General features: G+C 41.8%; 1 protein-coding gene and 1 non-coding gene across 9 annotated transcripts in view; one reads left to right on the top strand and one right to left on the bottom strand.

The window, feature by feature from the left end:
* Positions 1–2,027: 2,027 nt before the first annotated feature.
* LOC145521796 (small nucleolar RNA SNORA70) lies at positions 2,028–2,162 on the bottom strand. Its single transcript, XR_014065703.1, has one exon. It is a non-coding gene; the product is annotated as a small nucleolar RNA SNORA70 (small nucleolar RNA).
* A 12,493-nt stretch (positions 2,163–14,655) lies between these two features.
* The window catches only part of GNE (glucosamine (UDP-N-acetyl)-2-epimerase/N-acetylmannosamine kinase), a 94,584-nt gene continuing 83,724 nt past the window's right edge, over positions 14,656–25,515 (top strand). For 6 of the 8 annotated variants that reach the window (XM_081508805.1, XM_081508813.1, XM_081508833.1 and 3 more), the window contains exons 1-2: positions 14,656–14,830; positions 22,155–22,357. In XM_081508805.1, the coding sequence (XP_081364931.1) occupies positions 22,194–22,357 (164 nt within the window). In that variant the 5' untranslated portion in view covers positions 14,656–14,830; positions 22,155–22,193. Of the gene's footprint in view, positions 14,831–15,105; positions 17,902–19,501; positions 19,739–22,154; positions 22,358–25,515 lie in introns of those variants that run through there. The other 2 variants (XM_081508794.1, XR_014059189.1) reach the window with 2 other exon arrangements.

Raw genomic sequence — 25,515 nt, 5'->3', positions numbered from 1 at the left:
ACACTGTGTTCTCATCTAGGAAAATGCTCATTTAAAATGTAAAATGGGTAGGATTTCATGGGAGAATGAGTTTGAGAAAAAAAGAGAAGTCAGGAGCGGCTCCCAGGTTACTGGGAGGGTGACTACCATCACTGAAAATTAGAATGGAGAAAGGCCAGGTGTGGGAGGAAGAGGAAAACATCACTGCGGCAAACTGAATTGAAATGCCCGTGGAACACATGTGGGAAAAGGTGTCTTAAAAGGAGTTGGATATTTGGATTTGGACTGAGAAGACTGGGCCACAAATTTAGATTTAGAAATAATGGTTGTTTTTTAAGCCCCGCAAGTGGATGAGATCACATTGTGCACTAAAATGAGATGAAAGGAAGGCTAAATAGGAAAGTCTAGGAAACTTCAACTTCTAAGTAAGGGTTTGGTGACATATAGCAGCCAGAGAAATTGGAGGTAGGTGGAAAATCAGGAGATGTTATGAAGCCCAGGAAGAAGAAAGCTTTGAGAATAAAGCAGTGAGGACTTCCCTCGTGGTCCAATGGCTAAAACTCTGAGTTCCCAATGCAGGGGGGCATGGGTTCGATCTCTGGTCAGGGAAGTAGATCCCACGTCCCACAGATACAGATCCCGCATGCCGCAACGAGGACTGAAGATCCCCTGTGCTGCAACTAATACTCAGCACAGTCAAATAAAGTAATTAACAACCACAACAAAAAAAGATAAAGCTGTGACCATAAGTGTAAAGAAGGGATTGCGAGAATAGAAGGTGGAGGGCAGAGAAGATTCTGTGCATGGGCAGTTGGATGAAGTGAGCTGGAAAAGGGGGAACCTGGCCAGGAAACACTGCAGTTTATTGTAACATAAGGTGCAATAAACTGGGTTTCCATGGAACTTGACTCCTTATGAAATTAAACAATATTGAAGAGTCTGTTTAAGACTTATGTAACTACTCTATATAAAATATTACAGAAAGAGTTCTGAACTGGCCAAGAGTAAAAGTATAACAAACTGGCAGCCAGGAACATAATAAAAATCTGGTGAAACAGGTAGGACAAGAAACGTAGTTGGCTGCATTGTATTTCAAGACAAATACACATTTTATTGGGTGAGTTATGCCTATCACAGGTCTGTCTCTCTAACCCATCTCTTGCTTCAGGTCCTCAATCACAAATTCAACATATCCAAATCAGATCTCATTGTCTTCTCACCTACTCCAGCCCATCCCCAACCTGTTTCTCCTCTATTTCAGGGAAGAGCACTGCCAGCTACCCCGTTGTTAAAAGTGGAAACCTGTGTCATTCATTCTTTTCCATGTCATCTTTTCCGTCTTATCTCTACCATCAAGTTACGTCCATTTTTTTCTTCCCATTCTTTTTTTTTGACAGGATTAGGATTTATTGGTGGGCATGAGTAAGGAGGGAACAGTGTCAAGGCTCTCATGAATGCAGGCCCGCTGTTTGTCCAGACAACCACGATTAGGAATGCATTTGACCCCACAGTCATCCAAGATGAGCCACTTTTCTGCCACCATGTTTTCAAATTTATCCACATTAAACTGAGTAAATCCCCACTTCTTGGAGATGCAGATCTCCTGGTAGCCCAGGAACTTGAATTTGGCCCTGTGTAGGGCTTCAGTTGGGCTTCCCTGGTGGATCAGACAGTAAAGAATCCACCTGCAATGTGGGAGACCTGGGTTTGATCCCTGGATTGGGAAGATCCCCTGGAGGAGGGCATGGCAACCCCCTCCAGTATTCTTGCCTGGAGAATCCGCATGGACAGAGGAGCCTGGTGAGCTACAGTCCATGGGGTCGCAAAGAGTTGGACATGACTGAGCGACTAAGCACAGCACAGGGCCTCAATCTCATACTCCTTGTTCTGCACATTATGGACATTATGTTCTGGACATTATTGGACATTATGATTTGGCCAATGTGGACCCTGGCCACTCTGCCCTGGGGCTTTCCAAAGGTACTACACACACCTGTCTGGAACCTAGATTGGGAACAGCATGCCAATCATAAATGTCTACTGGAAAGTGCTGTCTCCAAGGTAACTTAGGGCAACCTGTACAGGCTACAGGCTTCTGACACTACTAAGGAGGCTGCTGTTTGCAGCCCTTGCACACTAGGCCCCCATGGGGAAAAGAGCACGGTTGGCTCAATGGGCTGCAAATCTCTACATTCTTTTGACTCCATTCTCTTGCTTTTCAGTCCCACCACCACTACTACCGTACTGAAATAGTATTCTTAACTGGCCTACCTTCTCCTAGTCCTTCCTCCTCTTCCCTATCCATCTCCCACAACTCTAATGAAGTAAATCTGATCAGGTCCCTCCATGACCTGATGGCTGGCTGATTAAAAAAGCCTCCCAGTTCCAGTGATGAGAAAGAAGGTCTGACCTTCTTGCCCTACATCTTAGCTGACCCAGCCTAACCTGCTGACCCAGCCTTGCCCCACATCTTAGCTGCATATCAAGACTTTCTGCTTCCTCACATCCACCTTCTAACACTGCTAAGTTTCTCCTTGTTCTTCAACTCACCATGTTCCTTTACATTTGATTTATGCTAAAGCCTGAGCAATAGCATTGTTCTACTAAGATCATTAGCTTGGGTGCTGGAGGAGGGCAGAAGGGAGAAGTTGAATATAAGTGATTAGGACCAGCCATAGAGAAAAGAATAGAGGTGGCCATGACCTTTGTTAAGAGATGTGATCCTGCAATGAACTCAGCACTTATTAGACTGCATTTCTTACATAAATCACAATTCAAGGGAAACAAGTATATCTAATAGAGCTAACTTCAAAGAATTTTTAATTTGATGAGAAAAATAAGACATAGAATGAGGCAACTAATGTGACTGATTTTTCCTGGGTTCATTATAAAACATCAGATTAATTGCTTTACATTCATAAATATATCACTGACTCAATAGACACGAGTTTGAGCAAACTCCGGGAGATAGTGAAGGACAAGTAAGCCTGGCATGCTGCAGTCCACAGGGTTGCAAAGAGTTGGACGTGACTTAGCAACTGAACAACAACAACATACATATATACAGACATTCAAAGATACTAGGTAACTAATAATAAACGTGAAACGTGGTGGCAGAAGAGGGGCTCATCCTGGACGGCTGTGGGATCAAGACAAGTCCTACAGGAATTTGGAGGAAGACAAGAATATTTGGGGATAGGGTGTTCAGGTTATGTTTACAACAGAGATAGGACTTGCAGTCTGAGTAGGGCATACGCAGCAGCAGGAATAACCTGCTAACTATGGAAAATGACACAAACCGAGGCAGAAGAGGATGTGTTCGGGGCAGAAGAATCTGGGCAGGGGAATTATGTTGATAAAGACAGGAAGAGGTTAGGGTGTGATTGTGGGGTCCTTTCAATGTGTACTCTGATCCCCTAGGCATACCTACGTACTTTACCTAGCAGAGAATGGGTACCACTGAAGTTGGTTTTTTTTTTTTTTGGTCACACCTAGTTCCCTGACCATGGATGAACCTGTGCCCTGCAGTGGAAGCACAGAGTCTTAACCACCGGACATAGTGAATGCAGTCTTTTAAGGAGATTAATCAGGCAGTAGTGTGCAGGACAGATTAGAAAAGCAAGGGAATTCAGGCTGAAAGAGCAGTAGAAGCACAGTAATCTAGGTCTGAGATGTCATAGTTTTTAGTTCTAAGACACTATTGAATAATAGGTTTTTGTAATAAAAAGCTCTACATTAAATGTCTACACTGATTATAAAATTTTAGGAATATAAAATTACAAACATGCTGGCATCTCAGAATTAAGAACATAAGAAGATAAAGATCTGAACTAAGGTGATGATGAAAGGAATGAGAAGAGTAGATGCAAAAAAGAAAAAAGCTTGAAGAATATGGATATTAAAAGTCAGAGGAGATTAAAATAAGACTTCATTATTTTGAGTCTGAATGCAAGTGACAAATTGTTACCATTCAAAGACGTGAGAAAGTCAAGAAGTAAAAAACCAAACTAAATTTTATGTAGAGTTGGAGGTGAGGAAATATCTAGCAGACAGTTGAAGATTTAGACTTAGAACTAGGAAGAAAGATGAGGCCAGAGTATTATCCAAGGAATTACCTACACACAAGTCATAGTCAGAATGGAAGGTCTGAGAGTGAATGACATTCTGAAAGACCAAGTGTGTAGAAGACCAGTGGGAGAAGGTGTCATTGCAAGGGAGTGCCCATGTTTCAGGACAGAAAGGAGGGTAGGGGAAAAAAAAACAGAAATGATTTGAAAGTTTGACTTAGATCCAGAGTAGGAGCATGGAAAACATGAGGAGAGGTTGAGGTCTTCTTTTGATGCTTAGAATTTATGGTTGTTCACCATGCATATCTGAGTGTGTTTGAAGTATTCACAGTCTGGGCTTCCCTGGTGACGCAGTGGTAAAGAATCTGCCTGCCAATGCAGGAGATGCAGGAGACATTGGTTCGATCCCTGGGTCAGGAAGATCCCCTGGAGGAGGAAATGGCATCCCACTCCAGTATTCCTGCCTAGAGAATTCCGTGGACAGAGGAGCATGGTGGGCTACACTCTATGAGGGTCACAAACAATTGGACATGACTGAGCATGCACGCCTCTAAGTAGTCACACAGGTATGAAGAAGCCCACTGTGGCATTCCAAAGGAACGTCCATGTGGGCCCCACCTTCATCCTTAGCTGGATGCCAAGTACTAACTGTGGGCTGTTCCTCAGCTCCAGAGGTTCTGGACATGCACCTGGGCTGGTTCCTCAGCTGTTGTGGAGAAATCATGAAATTTTTCCAAAGGTTTATTGCTTAGCAGATCCTTTGAAGTCCAAAAGAACATACTTCCCACATTACTCTTTGATGAGGAGTTATTTAAGAAGGTAATTTTGTTAATCCAATTTTTTATGACAGGGTCAAAGTTTAAAACGAACTAGTTTCTAACACTTTTCCAGTTCAGCTGGAATAACTGTGCCAGTTCAGCTTTCTGAACCCTGCTGGTCAGGGATGACTGAGCTCTCTCTGGCTTAGCTCATTGACCTAGCAAGACAGATAAGAAATAAAAATATTTATCAGTGCAAAATATGATACTTTCACAGCCCACAAAAATATGTTAAGAAATTGTCCAATGAAGGGCAATATTTCACAAAAACACACACATGGTCATTGTATTTATTTGTACTTTTCTTCTATAATTGGGAAAACTAGCACAGGCATGGCTCACCATGGCAGGCACTCTAAAAAGCTAACTGGCTGACATGTTTAGTAGCTGGGGATATGAACAGTGATTATATTATCCCAAAATATGAACCTGAAAAAGGCTTCTCTTCTTGTCACAAATATTTTAATCAGGATGTTTTAAGCATATCTTATAGTCTCATGCTCTTACAAACCTGAAGTTGACCCATACAGTTCGTTCACATTGTTACTGAATTATTTTCAGCCAGTATAAACTTAACCCTCACATGACTTTCCCAAGAGGAAAAGAAGTGCTTTCTCCTCTATATAGTGAAGCCTCATCAGTGTCACAGAAGTAATTCTCTCTCTTGTGAGGAGGTACCCGCAAGACGTGGTTAGGCTGTGAGCAATCTGGCTTATATAGTGATACTTGCTTTGTAAGGTGTGCTTTATCTCTTTATATACTCAAGAGACTCCGACAATTAAAAGGTCGTGGCTGAAATACAGAGTAGGGTAGGGGGAACAGCTAAGGCAAAAATATTTATTAAACAGAAACATCCAGATAATATGGTGATTAATTACTCAGCTTTTCCCATGTGAGGTTGATTTCTTCATGATATGGGCCAAGAGCAGAAATGGCAAGTTCATGTCACCATTCCTGCCTCTCTTCCACACACACCCCACTCACCCCCCACCTTCTCCCTAAAAAACCTACATGACAGACAGCACAATTTTCTTTTCCATTGGACTAAGCCTCGGAGTTGTTTTCCATACAGTTCTCCAGGCAGCCACTACCAGGTGGTTCGAGTGGGGAACTGAAATGATGGGTTGGGGATTCTTTGTGGCCTACAGTTTTGCTTTTAGTATCTTCTGACCACAAGGAATCAAGAACTTTAAGAAAAAGAGGATTTATTTTAAGGATACACATAGTTTGAAGTCAGAGAGTTGTTCAGGATCCAAGGCAAGTCAGAGACTGGATTCTTGCCCTGTGGTGCACCTGTTCAACCTCTCGTAACATGTCTGTGCTCTCATTTCCTGACTGACCAACCTTCTTTATATTCCACAGTCTAAATGCTTCAGAGAGTCAGCTTAACATGCTTCCTTAATTACCACTGTATCTGTTACTAAGCACAGCTCTGGTTCCAGGCTTCGTCATGGGTCATGGACAGGCGGCTCTTAGTCAGGCAGCCCATGACTTCTGTCTTTATCTTAGTGGTAGTTATCCAAGTGTGTTCAGTTCATGAAAACCCAAAATTCAACACATGATTGTTATGTGCAAGCTTCTTTGTTATATTTTAATAAGTTTATTTTTTTTAATTATGCCAAACTGACCTCATTCTCTTTTTTTGAAGCACATCAGGAGAATGTCATAGTCATATATGTTGATTTTAAAGATATCTTTAAAAATTTTCTAAGACTATTATGTGCAATTCAGAGAGATATGGGCTGTATAGTAGAAGAGTTATGTGAATTCTTAACAACTTACCCAAAAATTGACAATCAAGATCACCCTGAAGACAGGTTTCTGTCATGATGTATGTGGGTTCTGCAGTACAGAGAGGAAATGTAGGTCAAGCATGTGGGATCAAAGGCTGGGCTCTTCTTCTTTTTTTTTTTTTGATAATCTTTTTTATTTTGCCTTCAATTTCAACTCAAATACCTCCCTAAACCTGCTCTTCTTCGAGTTTTATCTCATGAGTGGCAACTTCATGTTTCCAGCTGTTCATGCCAAAAGTTGCAATCGTTTTTCACTCCTCTGTTTCTCTAACAGCTATGTTCAGTCCATCATCATGTCCTTCCATATCTGTTCAAAACACTTGTCCTGAAGAATCCCGGACGAGCCCCCAAGATGAAAGGTTTGTTGCTGACCAAGGTAAAGACGCCGGCATTCTTGGCCTCCGGAGGAGAAGAATTCAATCTGGGGCCAGAGATGAGGCTTGATCGCTCAGAGCTTTTGTGTAATAAAGTTTTATTAAAGTATAAAGGAGATAGAGAAATCTTCTGACATAGGCATCAGAAGGGGGCAGAAAGAGTACCCCTGGGCTCTTCTTCTTAATAGCTGTTTGACCTTAAGGAATTTTTCCTTCTATGCTTCAGTCTTTCTATCTATGAAATAGGGGTGATAGAGTCTACATCTTAAGATGGTTAGGAGTACTGAGTGAACATACAGTGTTCAGAACAGTAGGCTACTAACATGTCGGTAGAGAGGCAGAGTACTTTATCACTAAGTCACCAAGCTAAAGAGCAAGACAAGTCCCTGTTAGAATAAATGTCTCCAAAGTGGCCAGATGAACGTCTGTCAGGGATGCTGTAGAGAGATCTCTTCTGTTAATGAGAAGGCTGAATCAGATGATCTCTCAAGGTCTAGGATTCTTTGACAATCTAATTGTGCCCTGAATACTAAATTCTGTTTATGGAGTAATTCTATAGAGTTACTCGCTAAGAGGAGCCGGGGTCACCCATAACAAAATGAGTGTGCTTTGGAAACATCTAAGAACCCGGAGAACCAATAGCTCATCTTTCTAACGTTAAGTGAAAACATGAGAAAGTTCAATAGCCCCAAGCTGGTGAAAAACACCTACCTGTAAAGCTGAAGAATCAAGAAAGAAACAGAGAGGTTTGTCTGCTTCATTTCTTCTTTAAAATGACCACCTGGCTTTAGCCATCATCTGGAATGTACTTTAGACTCAAAAGGAACAAACATATACCTTCGGTGATCTGCCAAGAGTATCAAGGTAACTGCCTTGCTTTGTTTGCAAGAAATGTTTGCTGAATTTTTAAAACTCTGACTTTATTACACTACAAAGCTATCAGTACTTTTTTGCAGTTTGTAGAGCCCTCAGATTAAAGCCAAAGGAAATCAAACCAAACAAAACATAGTGACCTGAGGAGTGGCCAAGACATGGAGCAGGAAGACCTGGCAGTTCACCTCCTCCCAGAGGCACACCAAAATTGCAATTATTTGCAGACAAAGTATCCATAAGAGCACCCTGAAGACTAACAAAAAAGGTCTTCTAAAAGCTCAAGTTACAAAGAAGGAACCACAATGAGAAGGGGAGGAGGGGCAGAGATGCGGTTAGTCAAGACTCATGTCCCCCAGGTAAGTGATGCACAACTGGGAGGACAATTACAGTTGCGGAGGTTCTTCCCCCAAATCAGAGGGTCCAAGCCCTGCGTTGGGCTTCCCATCCCAGGGATCCTGTACTGGGGAGACCAGCCCCCAGAACATTTAACTTTGCAGGCCAGTGGGACTTTCTTTAGGGAGATCCAGAGGGCTATGGGAAATAGAATCTCCACTCTTAAAGGGCACACACAAAATCTCACATGCTCCAAGATGCATGGCAGAAGCAGTCATTGGAAAGGAGCCTGGGTCAAAGCCACTTGCTGATCTTGGAGAGCCTCTTGCAGGCTCTTGTAGGCCTCTTGCAGGAGGCAACTGAAACTCACCCTGGGGACACAGATACAGCCATTTCGGGGAGGTCAACCTACCAGGAAGGCGCTAGCACTGGTAAGTACCACTTCAGAGTCTTCCCTGTAGCTTATTAGTGCTGGAAACTACTTGCCAACCAGCCAGTCAGCACCAGTCCAGGGATGCCCCAGGCCAGGTGCCCCAGATGGGCACGGTCTTGACCTCGCCCCCTAGCAGAAAGGACTCCTTGAGGCTCCAGCCTTGCGCCAGGACACACCCTTACCTATCAGATGGCCCAGGACCCAGCTCCACCCACCTAGTGGATCTACATCAGCTACAGAACCTTCAGCCCCTCAGTCAGAGACCCCAGGACCCAGCTCCACCCATGGGTTGACACTAGTCTTGGAAAGAGGCCTCACCCACCTCTGGTGGACCTCACCTCCGTGAACATCAAGACCCTGCAGCCAGCTGTGTCAGGAGCTGGTGCACTAACCAGCAGACTAACACCAACTCCAGGAGCACCAGGGCCTGGCCTCATCCACTAGTGGATGGGAGCCAGCCCTGGGACCCCCTGGGCCCAAGCCCCACACACCAGTGGGCTGACCAACCCTGGGGTCACACAGACCCACTGCCAGCCAAGTCAAGACCAGGCCCATCTGTTAGCAGGCCGGCGCCACTTCAGGATGGATTAAAGACTTAAATGTAAGACCTGAAACCATAAACTCTAGAAAGAAAATAGGCACTACACTCTTTGACACTGGCTTTAGCAGTTTTTATTTTTTGGATGTATCTCCTCAGGCAAGGGCAACAAAAGCCAAAATAAACAAATGCGACTACATCAAATTATAAAGTTTTGCACAGTGAAGGAAACTATCAACAAAATTAAAAGGCCGCCTACTGAAAGGAAGAACATATTTTCAAGTGATACATTCAATGAGCAATTAATGCCCAAAACACATAACAAACTCATACAACTCAACATCAAAAGATAATTTTTAAATGGCAAGAGATCCTAAATGGACATTTTTCCAAAGAAGACATACAGATGGCCAGCAGGCATGTGAAAAGATGCTGAACATCACCAATCATCAAGGAAATTCAAATCAAAACCACAATGAAATATCACCTCACATCTGTCAAAATGGTTAGCATGTGTTGTCAAAAAGATAACAAATAACAACTGTTGGTGAGGACTTGGAGAAAAGAGAAACTTTGTGTATTGTTGGTGAGAATATAAACTGGCATAGCCACTGTGGAAAACAGTAAGGAGGTTTCTCAAAAAATTAACAATAGAACTACCATACCATCCAGAAATTCCACTTCTGGGTATTTATCTGCAAAAAATGAAAACACTAATTATTAGAAAAGATAATGCTCCCCTATAGCAGCAGAGACCCAGAAATTCAGAATGGTAATCTTTACCCATAGAAAAGGGGTTTTAAAAAGCCAAGAGGAAATGCTTCCTACAGTTTCTTGCTGCAACTTCATCTCAAGAGAACATAGGAGAAAATCCTAAAAAGGGGTAATTTAGATTTAAATGATTCTATGAACACAGAACTATTCAACTATGTAAGAAACTATAAAATTCTCAATATTGGTCAAAACCCCACAAAATCTATGAGTGGCTTAATAAGTGTACAAATTCTCAAAATTGTATTTCTTATCACTACAAGTATTTATACTTCTAGTTACATTTTTCCCAGCTATCATCTTAAGCATTAAGTATTTTAGAAACGTATTGTACTTACAATGTACACACAAAAAGTGCACATATCTTAAGTGTACAATATGAAAGTTTACAAACTAAACACATCCATGTAATAAGCCACCGGATAAAAACTGAACATTAATACTGTTTTGATATTAATTTCTGTTCAAGAAAAGAAAACTCATGTTCTGTTCTGGATAGGGTCTTCTCCAGCACAATTTGAAAGCATCAGTTCTTCAGTGCTCAGCTTTCTTTATGGTCCAACTCTCACATTCATACATGACTACTGGAAAAAGCATAGCTTTGACTATGCAGACATTTCTTGGCAAAGTGATATCTCTTCTTTTTAATATGCTGTCTAGGTTTGTCATAGCTTTCCTTCCAAGGAGCAAGCATCTTTTACTTTCATGGCTGCAGTCACCATCCACAGTGATTTTGGAGCCCAAGAAAGTAAAGTCTGTCACTGTTTCTGTTTTCCCCCCATCTATTTGCCATGATGGGACTGGATGTAATGATCTTAGTTTTTGAATGTTGAGGGTTTTTTAAAAATTAGTTTATTTATCTATTTTTTAACTTTACAATCTTGTATTTGTTTTGCCATACATTGACATGAATCCACCATGGATGTACATGTTTTCCCCTTCCAGAACCCCCCTCCCACCTCCCTCCCCATCCCATCCCTCTGGGTCATCCCGGTGCACCAGCCCCGAGCACCCTGTATCATACATCAAACTGAATGTTGAGTTTTAAGCATCAAGAGACCCTTCAGTTCCTCTTCTGCTTTCTGCCATTAGGGTGGTGTCATCTGCATATCTGAGGTTATTGATATTTCTCCCAGCAATCTTAATTCCAGCTTGAGCTTCATCCAGCCCAACATTTCTCATGATGTACTCTGCATATGTTAAATAAACAGGGTGACAATACACAGCCCTGACATACTTCTTTCCCAACTTTGAACCAGTCCGTTTTTCCATGTCTGGTTCTAAATTGCTTCTTGATCTGCCTACAGGTTTCTCAGGAGACAGGTAAGGTGGTCTGGTATTCCCATCTCTTGAAGAATTTTCCACAGTTTGTTGTGATCCACACAGTCAAGGGCTTTAGCATAGTCAATGAAGCAGAAGTAGATGTTTTTCTGGAATTCCTTTACTTTTTCTATGATCCAACAAATGTTGGCAATTTGATCCCTGGTTCCTCTGCCTTTTCTAAATCCACCTTGTACAACTGGTAGTTCTCGGTTCATACACTGTCAAAGCCTAGCTTGAAGGATTTAAGCATTACCTTGCTAGCTCATGAAATAAGCACAGTTGTGCAGTGGTTTGAACATTCTTTGGCATTGCTCTTATTCGGGACTGGAATAAAAACTGACATTTTCCAATTCTGTGCCCACTGCTGAGTTTTCCAAATTCGCTGGCATATTGACTGTGGCACTTTAATAACATTATCTTTTAGGATCTGAAATAGCTCAACTGGAATTCCATCCCCTCCACTAGCTTTGTTCGTATTAATGCCTCCTAAGGCCCACTAGATTTCACACTCCAGGATGTCTGGCTCTAGGTGAGTGATCACACTATCATGGTTATCCCTGTCATTAAGACCTTTTCTTACAGCTTGTCTGTGTATTCTTGCCGCCTCTTCTTAATCTCTTCTGCTTCTGTTAGGTCTGTGCCCTCTGTTAGGTTGTTGTTGTTTAGTCGCTAAGTTCTGTACAACTCTTTTGCAACCCCCATGGATTGTAGCCTGCCAGGCTCCTCTGTCCATGGAATTTCCCAGGCAAGAATAATGGAGAGGGTTGCCTTTTCCTTCTCCAGGGGATCTTCCTGACCCAGGTATCGAACCCATGTCTCGTGCGTTGGCAGGCAGATTCTTTACCACTGAGCCCCACCAGGGAAGTCTGAAGGTAGCCTCTAGAAACTGGAAAAGGCAAAGATACAGATTCTGCCCTGCAGCCTAAGGAAGAAAAACCTACTGATATCTTTTTTTAAAAAAATTGAGATATATTTGACATATAACATTACATTAGGTTCAGGTGTAAAACACAAGGATCTTGTGAAATGATCACCATGATAAGTCTAGTTAACATTGATCACTACACAGTTATAAATTTTTTTCTTGTGATGATACCTACACTGCTTCTTTTATTTTAGCCCCTCAAAAACCCATTTCAGACTTCTAACCTCCAGATTGGAAGATAATATAATTGTATTTTTAAGCTACTAAGTTTTGTGTAATTTGTTACAGCAGCAGTAGGAAACTAATACACCATCTAGAGTCCAGTGAATCTGTGTGTTCAGATTCATATATCTTTTGTATATATAATTTTATTTATTTTTGGCTGTGCTGGGTCTTCGTTGCTATGCAGGCTTTTCTCCAGTTGCAGTGAGTGGGGGCTACTCTCTTGTTGCCATGCTTGGGCTTCTCATTGTAGTGGTTTCTCTTGTGGAGCATGGGATCTAGGCCCACATGAGTTTCAGTATTTGTGACTCCCGGGCTCTAGAGCACAAGCTCAATTGTTGTGATGCACGGGCTTAGCTGCTCCTTGCCATGTGAGAGCTTCCTGGACCAGGGATTGAACTTGTGTATCCTGCATTGGCAGGCAGATTCTTTACCACTGAGCCACCAGGGAAGCCCTAGATTCATATATCTTATTGCCTTTATAATAGCTTCATGTGGCTGTCTCATAGGCATCTTAAATCTCAGTTCATTTCAGTTCAGCCGCTCAGTCGTGTCCCACTCTTCGCGACCCCATGAATCACAGCACTCCAGGCCTCCCAGTCCATCACCAACTCCCGGAGTTTACCCAAACTCATCTCAAACCTAACATATCACAAATTACACCTTTACTTTTAACTCCCTAAACCTGACCACTCCTCCAGCTTTTCATCTTGGTAAATGGCACCAATCACCCAGTTACTAACACCAGACATCTGGAAGTCAACCTTCCTTTTCTCTGTCATCCTTGCATGTGTACTAAGTCACTTCAGTCGTGTCCAACTCTTCGCAACCCTATGGACTGTAGCCCCTCAGGCTACTCTGTCCATGGAATTCTTCAGTCAAGAATACTGGAGTGGGTTGCCATACCCTCCTTCAGGGGATCTTCCCAACCCAGGGATCAAACCGTATCTCTTATGTCTCCTACATTGGCAGGCAGGTTCTTTACCACTGAGCCACCTGGGAAGCCCCATCCTTTCATACCTAATTCATAATTAAGTTTCATCAATTATACTCCCAAACTAAATATCATATCCAACCACATCAATCGAGTTTCACTGCCACAATTTTATGATCAATTTTCTTTTCTTTAATATGGAATGTGTGCATATACTACAAAATACAAAAGATATTATAAAAATAAATTCGGTGAAAAGTCTATCTTCTCCCAGCTCTGCCAAATGCAATTAGTGGTATGGGTTTTGTGTGTATATATGTGTGTGTATCCTTTCAGAGATTTTTTTTTCACTACTACCATTCTCAACTTTCAACCAGTCCATTCTCCACAGAATAGCAAAAATAATATTTAAAAAAGAAATCTGCTGGTACTTCCTTGTAGGAAATACCGTAATATCTGTCCTTTTGTGGCTGATGTGACCTCTTGGTGACAACAAGCTAGCTGCAGGGGAACTAACGGTTCACAAATATTTTGTAAATTAGAGGATCATTAACTGAAATAAATTAAGTGCAAAAGTTTATTGGGCTTGAAATTCACTTTAGCAAGAACTGTCAATGAATCATTAGGCTGTTTAAATAGTTTCACTTGCGGTAAATTATTTACTAGCTGTAAAAAATATTGTAATATATTGTATCACCAACTCAAAGCTTGTCAGTGGTGGCTAAGGAATTTGAAACAATCATTGGAAAATGTTCATCAGGAGTTGTGTGAGCCCTTTCCCGCCACTTTCTCTGCCACCTCTGTGTTTCTCTCTGTAAGTCTCTGGGGCAGGACGGCCTGGGGGTTCCGCGCATCCTAAGGATCAGCAGGTCTCCGCCTTGCATTGGTCATCAGCATCCACAGATCCTTCTAGTAGATGCGGTTCTGGAGGGGCACGGCTTCACTCGGGAGAGGGCTCTGGGTGGACCGCCACACGACCGTATTGTTTTGGTCCTGCCTATGAAATGACTGCGTGAGAAGGCGTGAGACATTGCCTCTAGGGCGCAAGGCCAAAACAACTACCCGTGAGGCGCTCGAGTTCCGAACGTTCACTTGACAGGCGGAGAAGCGGTTCAGGGGCGGGAACACCGGCTGAGAACACGAGCTGGTCGCCCGGGGGCTACGCCACGTCCACGGAAGGCACCGCCTCGGCCCGTCCTCCTCGCTCAGCCAATCGAAGAATTCCTCCCCGCTGACGTAGGGCGTGTCGGCCGATTTGGCGCTCGGGTGGGCGTGGAGGGCGCGCGGGGTGCGCCAGGAGGTGGTCGAGGCGCGTCGTCTCTCGCGGTGCCAAGTGGTGGAAGCCGAAGGCGCGGTCTCGCGCCGGCCTGCTTTCCGGCTCGGCCCTCAGTTCTCACCCGCGAGGTCTGGCGGCGGCGACGCGGGAGAAACAGCGGACCAGCTACTGGTGAGACCTGCGTGCCCGCCAGGGACTCGGGGGAGGGGGACGCGGGCTCGCGGAGCGCCACCTGTCGGCCCCCGGGGCCTTCCTCCTTCGGCCTCCACCCGGAGGCCTCAGATCCCCAGCCGGCGGCTCCGCACCTCACCACGCCGCAGGTCCGCACCCGGCCCGGGCCTCGCTGTCTCCTGTGGGCCTGCACGCCAGGGCCGCTCCTTAGTCCAGTTGTTGGCTCAGCTGTTGGCTCGTGCAGCAGACAGTCTGAGTGCGGACCCCGGATGAGGAACCCGGAGTGGGGCGCGGGGTCTCAGAGGAAGGCCGGCTGCGCCCTCTGCTCCTCCGGCTATCCTGAAAGACAGCGAGCAGCCGCTTACGGAGATGTGCAGAAGGCAGGGAGCTCCATGAAGATGCGTGGCCCTGGGGTGTAAAGTGTCGGACCAAAGATGATCTTGAAGGTCTCCCCCTAACCCTGACTGTACTCTGAGTCTGGGCTTCCCTGGAAGCTTGATATGCATTTATTTCACTCCCTCCTCTCCCCACCCCCGCCCCAGCACACTTGTAAAATTGTTAGAGCACGAAAAAGTATTTTTTTTTGGAATCCTGATGGAGAAGAGGCGTAGGGTACAGCTTGGCATTAGAGATAACTGTTTGAGTCGACTGTGGAAGCTCTGAAAGGAGTCACACCCGAGTATAGCTCAGGATAGTGTTCTGAATTTCAGACCACTTTAGATAGACCTCTCCTGATTCTTGTGAGCCTCATCCGGTCTGCACTGAGGGAAGAGACGGATTCATCATATGTGCCCTTCACTCCCGCAGTGCCTGGCCGGAAGGTTCTCACTCATGAGTGCTTATGAAATGAACAGACACAGGCAAACACTGGATATGGGCACTATCTTGAATGCTGATTTGGTGTTTGGTTTTGGCAGTTATTAGCTATGATTTGGGGCAAGTAAATTGGTTTTCATTGAGGTATGCCCATTTGTAAAACAGGGCTAATAAGATAGGGCTGTGAGGATGAAGTGAGTTAATGCTTGTAAAGCTCTTAACATGTGCTTGGCAATTGTTTACTTTGATGGTTTCCTCTGTTCAGAAGGGCTTCCCTTGTAGCTCAGCTGGTAAAGAATCTGCCTGCAATGTGGGAGACCTGGGTTCGATCCCTGGGTTGGGAAGATCCCCTGGAGAAGGGAAAGGCTACCCACTCCAGGATTCTGGCCTGGAGAATTCCATAGACTATAGTCCATGGGGTTGCAAAAGAGTCGGACTCTACTGAGCAACTTTCACTTCACTTCTGCTCAGAAACTGCTTGAGCCAAGCGTCTTTTTCAATAGTTGAGTGGGACCACAGTATTTATTTTCCTGGAAAGGGTCACTCACCTTTTTGTCAGTATTTGTAATAGTCTTGAGAGAATGTAGGTTTTTCAGATTGCCAGTGAGTTTGAGGTGAAGGCTTATTTTCATACCAGTATCTTTGTTTTAGTGGCTTTGGTTACTCTCATGGAATTGAGTGAAATGGATGTAAATATCCAGTCCATCTGCTTTCTGAGCTTTAGGCTTTAAGGACTGTGGACAGTGCATCTTCATTGTTCATTTAAAAGATTTCTTGTTTTCCATACAACATTTCATATATGCTGAAAAAGACAGAAGACAACATGACACCCTCTACCAATCCTCAGGATTTAACACATATTAATATGTTACCATGTTTGTTTCAGATCTCTACTTAAATGATTTTTTAAAAAAGGTTTACATAGACAGCAGAAACCCTCTAAGCCCTCTTTTCCTTTCTCTTCCCTCCTCCTTCAGAGGTAACTACTTTCTTGAGTTGCTGTATAATTTTACTATAGATCAGTAAACAACATATAGTAATGTTTTACATATTTTTAGATGGTGCTCTATTGTATCTTTTTAGAATTTGCTGTTTTCATCTAACATTGTATTTTAGATGTTTATTAATATTGACACATTTGTTTTCATTACTCTCTGAGAGTCCACTGTGTAAATAAACAAGTTTTATCTTGTTTTACATTGCATTTTATGCAACTTAAGAACTCCTGGTATAGTTTAAGTCCATTATGTCACATTTATTCATTTCATACTGGTCATGGAGACTCTGGTCACAGTTTTTAGTGTAAAAATGGATCCTTGGGCATGACATTTTATCCAGAACAAATAATAATTATACTGGGCAGCGAAAGAAAATTTGTTACTTTTGTTCCTAGTGCTTCTGTTGGGAAGGTGATCTATTAATGTGGCTTGGTGGCATGTATTAGATTCTAAGTTCCTAAAAACTAGAGGTGAGACCTTCCTCAGCTCCACATCTGTGTTTGCTTTCCATTGCTCTGCACAGAGTCAGTTCTCAATAAATGTTTGTGACACTTTTACTTCAGGGCTCTCATAACCCTACATACATTTGAAAAGTTGATGGCCAGCAATTTTCAAAATTGCACTGTAAAAAACATAATTTTATTTATATTGGCTGTGCTGGATCTTCATTGCTGTGCAGGCTTTTCTCTAGGTGTGGAGAGTGGGGGCTACTGTCCACTTGTGGTGTGTGGGCTTCTCTTGTTGTGGAGCACTGGCTCTGTGGGACGTGGGGCTCCATAGTTGCGGTTCCCAGGCTCTTGAGCACAGGTTCCATAGTTGTGGTGCACAGGCTTAGCTGCTCTGCAGCATGTGGGATCTTCCCAGACCAGGGATCAAACCCTCATCTCCTGCATGGGCAGGCAGATCCTTTACCATTGAGCCACCAGGGAAGCCCAGAATTGCACTTTTAGATTTGATATCCTGAATGCCTTTAAGGGCTTCCCTGGTGGCTCAGTGGTTAAAGAATCCGCCTGCTGATGCAGGAGACGTGAGTTTGATCCCTGGGTCGGGAAGATCCCCTGGAGAAGGAAATGGCAACCCACTCCAGTATTCTTGCCTGGGAAATCCAGTGGACAGAGGAGACTGGCGGCTACAGTCCACTGGAGTCACAAAAGAGTTGGACATAACTTAGTGACTAAAAAACTACAACAACGTCTTTAAACTTTCGGATTTTACCACTTGATTCAGAAACATAATTAAGAACAATTAAAAAGCAAGGTATGTGACAACAGTTTGTAGAATATATTACTAATTGCATAATACACTCTATATACTTATAAAATATACTTGTATTTATATATATGAAGAAATATATGTGTATTTATTTGTATATATTGTTTATCTGTAGAAGGATGGATAAGTAACTAGTAACGCTAAGCATCCAGGGAGAACTACATGTCTGATGAGAAGACTTTTAGAGCCTCTTGTGCCTTTTCAGTTTTAAGCTATGTGAATGTACTATTTAATCAAAAGTTAATTAAAATTATTTTTTAAAAAGAATTCTCCCCTTAAAAAAGGATTTTTACCATTATTACACTTTTTTTATGATTTAGCTTTTTTCTTTAAAAAAACTTTTGGTCTTAGTGATGTTATTGTATTTTTCATAGTTTGTGTATGTGGCTACTTACTTTCACTTTTGGTAGAATAACCTTTGGATTACCTGGTAAGCACTAAGCGTTTTAGAATTGCTGGATAGAAAGTTTACTATTCTAAAATAAATACAAATTTGCCAACCATTTGGTTGGTAAAAAAAAACATTTGCTTTGCCTCACCTAGCAAATTAAATATCATCAGCAATTTATTCAGCTCAAATTTAATGAATGGAAGAAGATTTACATACAAGAACACCGGGGCCAGCTGGTTTTAGAAAAATATCTTTGTCTCTTTGGTTAGGTAGTGCTTGTGGGGAAAAAAAATGAGAAAGTGTTAATTGCTCAGTTGTGTCTGACTCTTTGTGACCCCATGGACTGTAGCCCACCAGGCTCCTCTGTCCATGGGATTCTTCAGGCAAGAAAACTGTAGTGGGTATCCATTCCCTTTTCCAGAGGTTCTTCCCTGCTCAGGGATTAAAGCCTGGTCTCCTGCATTGTAGGCAGATTCTTTACAGTCTGAGCCATAACTAGGGCTCAGACCTTACAAATACAACTCTCTTGACAGAATGTTCATGTTCATTATCTTATAAATGCTTTCCATTGGGTGGAATTAATTCTTACTGGAGATTATAAATTCGGAGTGGGCCTAATGATGGGCAGTTTGTGTGATTACAGAAGTTCCAGCATAAGAGAGATGAAATATCAGCAGCAGAAGGCTACTGGCAGGATCTCCACTGAGTTTGGGTCTACCTTGATTGAAAAGGCAGCTCCTCTTTTATTGGTACCCTTACTCAAGCTTCTCTGGATTCCTGATCACAAATTCTAAATGTTGATACACTTCCTGAGACCTAAGCATTGAGATTAGTCCATGAAGTTAAACTTTACATTGATATAAGGAAGTTTTAAAAACTCCATGAAACATAGCTCTTATACCTTGTCCCTGGTTTTTACTTTTTGAACTGAGAGTATAGGATGGTGGGGGCTGGGGGGCAGAGGACTTGAGCAGTAGTAAGTGGCTCAGTGGCAAAGAGTCCACCTGCCAAGCAGGAGACTCGAGTTCGATCCCTGGGTTGAGGTGATTGCCTGGAAAAGGAAATGGCAACCCACTCCAGTATTCTTGCAGGGGAAATCCCAAGGACAGAGGAGCCTGGAGGGCTACAGTCCATGTGGTCACAAAGAGTCAGACATGACTTAGCAACTAAACAGCAACAATATATGTGTATGGTACGGCCACAGTGCTCAGAGGGAGGCAGCAATGAAAAGGGGTGGGGTACGGAGGAATTGAGGTTTATGTGAAGGCTCTCCAGAAGAGGTGACACTCAGACTGAATTTCAAAGGTTGCGGAAGAATCCAGGCAAGAGGAAAAGGAAGTTTTAGGCAGAGGAACGGGCATCTAAAAAGGCACAGAAATATGAAGACCCACTGGTTGAACTACAGGCACTTCAGCATGGCTTTGGCTCAGAGTAAGCATAATTATAATGGTTGGAAGGGTGGACTAGGTCCAGATCTGCAATTTGGAATTTATGCATAGGTGGTATATGTTTAGCAATGTAATCAGGTTTACAAACTTGGAGACATCACCCTGAAAGTTTGTGGGAGGCAGGGCAAGACCAGAGACAGGTAATCCACTTTGAGGGGCTTCCCAGATGGCCCTAGTGGTAAAGAACTCGCCTGCCAATGCAGGAGACACGAGAGACGAGGGTTTGATTCCCTGGGTCTGGAAGATGCCCTGGAGGAGGGCATGGCAACCCACTCCGGTATTCTTGCCTAGAGAATCCCATGGACAGAGGAGCCTGACAGGCTACAGTCTATGGGGTCACAAAAGAGTTAGACACAACTTAGACTAAACAACAATCCACTTTGACAGCTGTTAGAATAGTTCTGACCTGAGGTCAGGTATTGGACTAGGAGATGTCCTGGTGGGTGGGGATGGAGAGGAGATAGATTTGAAAGATATTCACAAGGTAGAATTGACAGGGGTGAGGAAGTACAGGGTGAGGAGCAGAGAAGACAAGGATGTCAAGGCATTTGGATGAATGGGAGTTCATAACGGAGTTAGAGAATAAGGAAGGAGGAACACGTTTGGAAAAGAAAATGAGTTCCATTTGGGACAGTGACTTTGAGGTGCCTATGGGGCAGGAGATAGCTGGTAGGCATTTGGAGTTGTCAAGTTTGTAGGCACTGGCTAGGGATGTGAATGAGGCCTTGAAGGTAGGGGTTTTTGTTTCACCTTACTCATCTTTTCCTCAGCACTAATCACAGTGCTTTGTGTGTACTGTGAGAGTGAGTAACTCATTTGTTATAGGATGTGATCTTGAATCTTGGGGAAGTAATTTCCTCCCCTAAGGCTTCTCTTTCTCTCTCTGGAAGTGGGGAAGTTGAACTAGATCAGTGGCTCTCAACCAAACTTTTGCTTTAGTCTGGTATTTTGGGATTAATTGTGAGGAATGGCAAGTAATTTTTAATTAATAATAAAGAGCTGATGTTTGCTTGCCTTTTAAATGAGAGTTGATTTGTTACTCTTTTTTTAAATAAAAACCAATATTTTACTAAAACATAAGATTTACAAAAATTTCCAGACAAACCATACAAAATAGTCGCAAGCTTTTTCTTAAAGGGAGAATTCTACACTTGACAGCTAAGTCACAGTGTTATTAGTGAGTTTGTTTAATGTTCCCATTTTGGTTCAGTCAAGCTTGTCCAGCTATAGCGTCTAAATAAAGTTAGACTTGATTAGAGACCATATTCTAAAGAACTGATTAGTTGCTTTTAACCAATGCAATTAGATCACCGTAAATGGGGGGAAAGGAGCCCATAAAATTAAAATAAAACTATCTTTCCCTCACCAAAAAAAAGAGAGAGAAACAGTCACACCCCTGCAACTAATCCTGACAACTACCTTCATTCACAGTGGTGGTGGTTCAGTCACCAAGTTGTGTTTGACTCTTCTGACACCATGGGCTGTAGTCCACCAGGCTCCTCTGTCCATGGGACTTCCAGGCAGGAATGCTGGAGTGGTTGCCATTTCCTTCTCCAGGTGCTTTATACTTAAACCATGATGGGGAAAATGAATAAAAGCAGAAAGAGGCTATTGCTTTTAAATGTTTCACCACAATCCAGATGATACTTCTAGCCTCTGCTCATGCTAATTTACAACAGTGAATGAGGACAAGACATAGATTTGCTAATGTGCATTTAATCAGCAAAGGACTGACAGTGTCTGGGCTTTTATTCTGTAATGTTTCTAAGACTGTGTCCATTAAATGCAAACAAAAAAGGAAGAAGTCTTGACAGAACACATACTTGATGATCGATGGATTTAAATATTATCTGTGGCATATAAGCCTAGTCCATGCTTCAGCTGTTTCTGTGGCTTGGGCTTCGTTGGTCTTCTACTGCTCCGCTACATCATTTGTTAATGGATTATCTGGACTGGGAGCACTTAACCAAGTCTGGATTGATAGCAGAACTATGCACATCTGCAGTGCTGGGGACTACTTGTCTTTCAAAATATCTAAACATTCTTCCCAACTTGTCTACATTAGGATGATAAATTCTGGTCATGAAACATACTTTAGGGGCTGCCATTGGGTATTCTTCTGAAGGAATGGTTCAGGTTTAAAAGTCCCTCCCTTGATCACTATACTTAATGGTGGTTAAGGATTTAAGACTTTCATGTTTTATATCTTGGATCTACCATTCTGATTATAAATAAATTTTTTGTCTCTGTAATGTCTTATTATTGAAGTATAGTTGAACTATAATGTTAATTAACTGTTGTACAGCAAAGTGACTCAGTTATACATACATACGTTCTTTTCCTATTCTCTTCCAATATGGTTTATCACAGGATATTAATTTTTATTTTTGCAACTTCAGGAACTCTATTTTCAGAACCTCTCAAAAAGAAAACAAGTCATGGAGAAGAAAGAGAATAACCGGAAGCTTCGGGTTTGTGTTGCTACTTGCAACCGTGCTGATTATTCTAAACTTGCCCCCATCATGTTTGGCATTAAAATGGAACCTGAGTTCTTTGAACTTGACGTGGTGGTACTTGGCTCTCACCTGATAGATGACTACGGGTAAGATGAAAGCATTTTCTTATGATATTCATCATTGCAACATGGTGTACTACAGAGAACTTGGGTCCTGGAGCCATGTGGACCCAGCTTTAAATGCCAGTTCTACCACTTAGTTTTCATGTGGCCTTGGAGAAGTTGCCTAGCACTTCTGAGCTTCAGGTTCCTCAGTCATAAAATGGAGTGGAAACTTGTATTGCAGGTTACTGTGAAGAATGGAGATAGTGACATAAAGTGTCTATACAGGGATGCTGCCTATTAGATGCTTGGTAAATTATAGCCATTATTATTATTATTACTATTATTTGCTACTACATTCAGAAATGCCATTTATAAATGTATATTATGTGACTAAAATGTGATTCTATACAATCTGTTTTGTGAGTTCTAATGCTGCTCCTACATGAAAAAACTGTGCATAAAGTAGTAGGTACTGAACAAGATTTTAAAAATCTAATCTATAAGATAAAGTAGAATTGCCATTACCATTGATACTTATTTTGATGACATTAGGTTTGTTATTGATTACAGTCTAAATATGAAAGGTGAAACTTGGGAAATCTTTGAGGGAGCAGAAAGAATGTATATACCAAAGATGAACATTCATTTTGTTATATGTGTAAATAATAAAGTGGCTTTAGTGCACCCTTGTGGCATGAAAACATTAATGCAGCCTCTGAAGAAGGTAAAAAATACAATATGAAAGAAGCTTGTGTTAAGGTAAAATTGTCTTTTTCAGACTGTCCTTTAACAATAAGATAATGACAGCAAAAACAAAAACCTGCTTCCAAAAACAAATTTGGCAATTTGCAATAAGAAAACACTTTTAAAGACTAGAGAAGAAACTTATGGATAGCTTAAAAGTTCATAGATTTTTAAAATGTGAAATGAATTTTGGCTATCTAAGAAAATCCACTTGAGTATTCTTACACTATTGAACAGAAATTGGACATAGTACAATAGAAATTTTAGTTACAACCTGAGGTAAAAATCTTAAGTATGTTCTTTTACTTCTTTGAGAAAAGTTTGGCAGAAAACTGGTAGGGGAGGGGCTTTCAAAGAGATGGTGGTAGGTTTCTCACCTGCCTGCCACAGTAATTAAGGGGGAAGGTAGTGTTTGTCAGGTGAGACTGTTAAAATGGAAACTTGACTGGTACTTACTGGAAATATTTGTCTCTACTGCATTCTCACACAAGAAATTGGTTGCTTATGGGGAGAAGCACTGGATGACTAGAAAACAAAAGTGAGAAGTAGCCTTTTCACTGTATAACCTTTTGTATCTTGAGTTTTAAACCATGTGATTGTATTATTGTAGAAGACATTAAGGGCTTCCCTGGTGGCTCAGTGGTAAAGAATTCACCCGCCACTGCAGTAGATGTGGGTTTGATCCCTAGTCAGGGAAGATCCCACATGTTGTGGAGCAGCTAAGCCTTTGTGCCACAACTATTGAGCCTGTGCTTAGAGCCAGGGAACTGCAACTGCTGAACCCTCCCCTCACACTGCAACTACTGAAGCCCAAGTGTCCTAGAGCCCAGACTCCACAAGAGAAGCCACCACAGTGAGAGAAGCCTGAGCGCTGCAGCTAGAGAAAAGCCCACGCAGCAACAAGACCCAACACAGCCAAAAAATAATAAATAAATAAAAACGATAGGAAAAAAAGAAGATGTTAAATCAACAGAAGCAATTAGCTACCTTTCTACCTCAACTAGTTGGATATTTTTTAAAAACATCATTTTTATACTCTTAAGAATTGGGCAAAAAAATTCAAATGAATAACAGATTCCTTAGGAATTCACTGGTTCATTTATTCAGCACATTTTTTTTTCAGACTAGTGTTATAGGTTTTTTTGTTTTTTGAAGCACAGTTGATTACAATGTGCTAATTTCTGCTATACAGCAAAGTGACTCAGTTATATGCACATATACATTCTTTTTTGTATTCTTTTCCATTATGGTTTGTCCCAGGAAACTGGATATCGTTCCCTGTGCTATATATACAGTAAGATCTTGTTTATCCATTCTAAATGTAATAGTTTGGATTTACTAACCCCAACCTCCCAGTCTATCCCTCTCCCTTCCCTGATCGCCCTGGCAACCACAAGTCTACTCTGGATGTCTGTGAGTCTGTTTTTTGTAGATAGGTTCATTTGTGCCATATTTCATTTCATTTATTAATTTGGCCACACCATGTGGGCTTATGGGATCTTAGTTCCCTAACCAGGGATTGAACCCTGACCCTCGCAGTGAAAGCACCAAGTTCTAACCACTGGACTGCCCAGAAATTCCCTGAATTACCTATTTCTTCTTGATTCAATTTTGCTGGGCTGTATGTTTTGTATGTTTCTAGAAAGTTGCCCATTTCTTCTGAGTTGTCAAATTTGTTGGCACATAATTGTTCATAGTATTCTCTTAGGGGGTTTTGTATTTTGTGGTATCAGTTGAGATTTGTCCTTTTATATTTCTAATTTTTTAAAAATTTGAGTTCTCTGTCTATCTTTTTGGTGAGCCTGGCTAAAGGTTTGTCAGTTTTGTTTGCCCTTTCAAAGAATCAGCTCTTGGTTTTACTGATTTTTTTTTCTATTGTTTTTTTATATCTCTATTTTATTTCCTCTCTGATAAATTTATATTTTATTTCCTTCATTCTGCTGATTTTAGATTTTGTTTGTTCTTTTTCTAATCATTTTAGGTGGTAGGTTAGGTTGTTTATTTGAGATTTTTCTTGTTTTCTTGAGGAAGACCTGTATTGCTTCCCTCTAAGAACTACTTCTGCATCCCATAGATTTTTGTATAGTTGTGTTTTCATTGTTATTTGTCTCAAGGTATTTTTAAATTCTGTTTTGATTTTCTCATTTACCACCCCCCCTTTTTTTAGTAGCATGTCATTTAGTATCCATGAAATCATTTTTTTCCCTCATTTCTTTTCTTGTAATTGATTTCTAGTTTTGTGCTCTATTTCAAAGGGATTCTGATTATGGTTCCTGATTCAGATGGTTAGGTATGAACATTCTGTAGGTGAGACAGTCTCAGAATTAAAGCTGTGTTGCAATCTTAGAAGACATTCCTGCCAGAGGTTTCCAAATTTGGTAAAACAAAACAAAAAACCCTAGAAAAACCCAACATTGATATATACAGAAAGGTCAACAACCCTTAATAAAGAAATA

This window comes from Giraffa tippelskirchi, chromosome 1 (assembly GCF_054371585.1).
Source record: "Giraffa tippelskirchi isolate mGirTip1 chromosome 1, T2T-mGirTip1v1.2.pri, whole genome shotgun sequence".
Taxonomy (NCBI): Eukaryota; Metazoa; Chordata; class Mammalia; order Artiodactyla; family Giraffidae; genus Giraffa; species Giraffa tippelskirchi.
The sequence above is the reverse complement of the archived record's forward strand: the minus strand, read 5'-3'. Positions and strand labels throughout refer to the sequence as shown.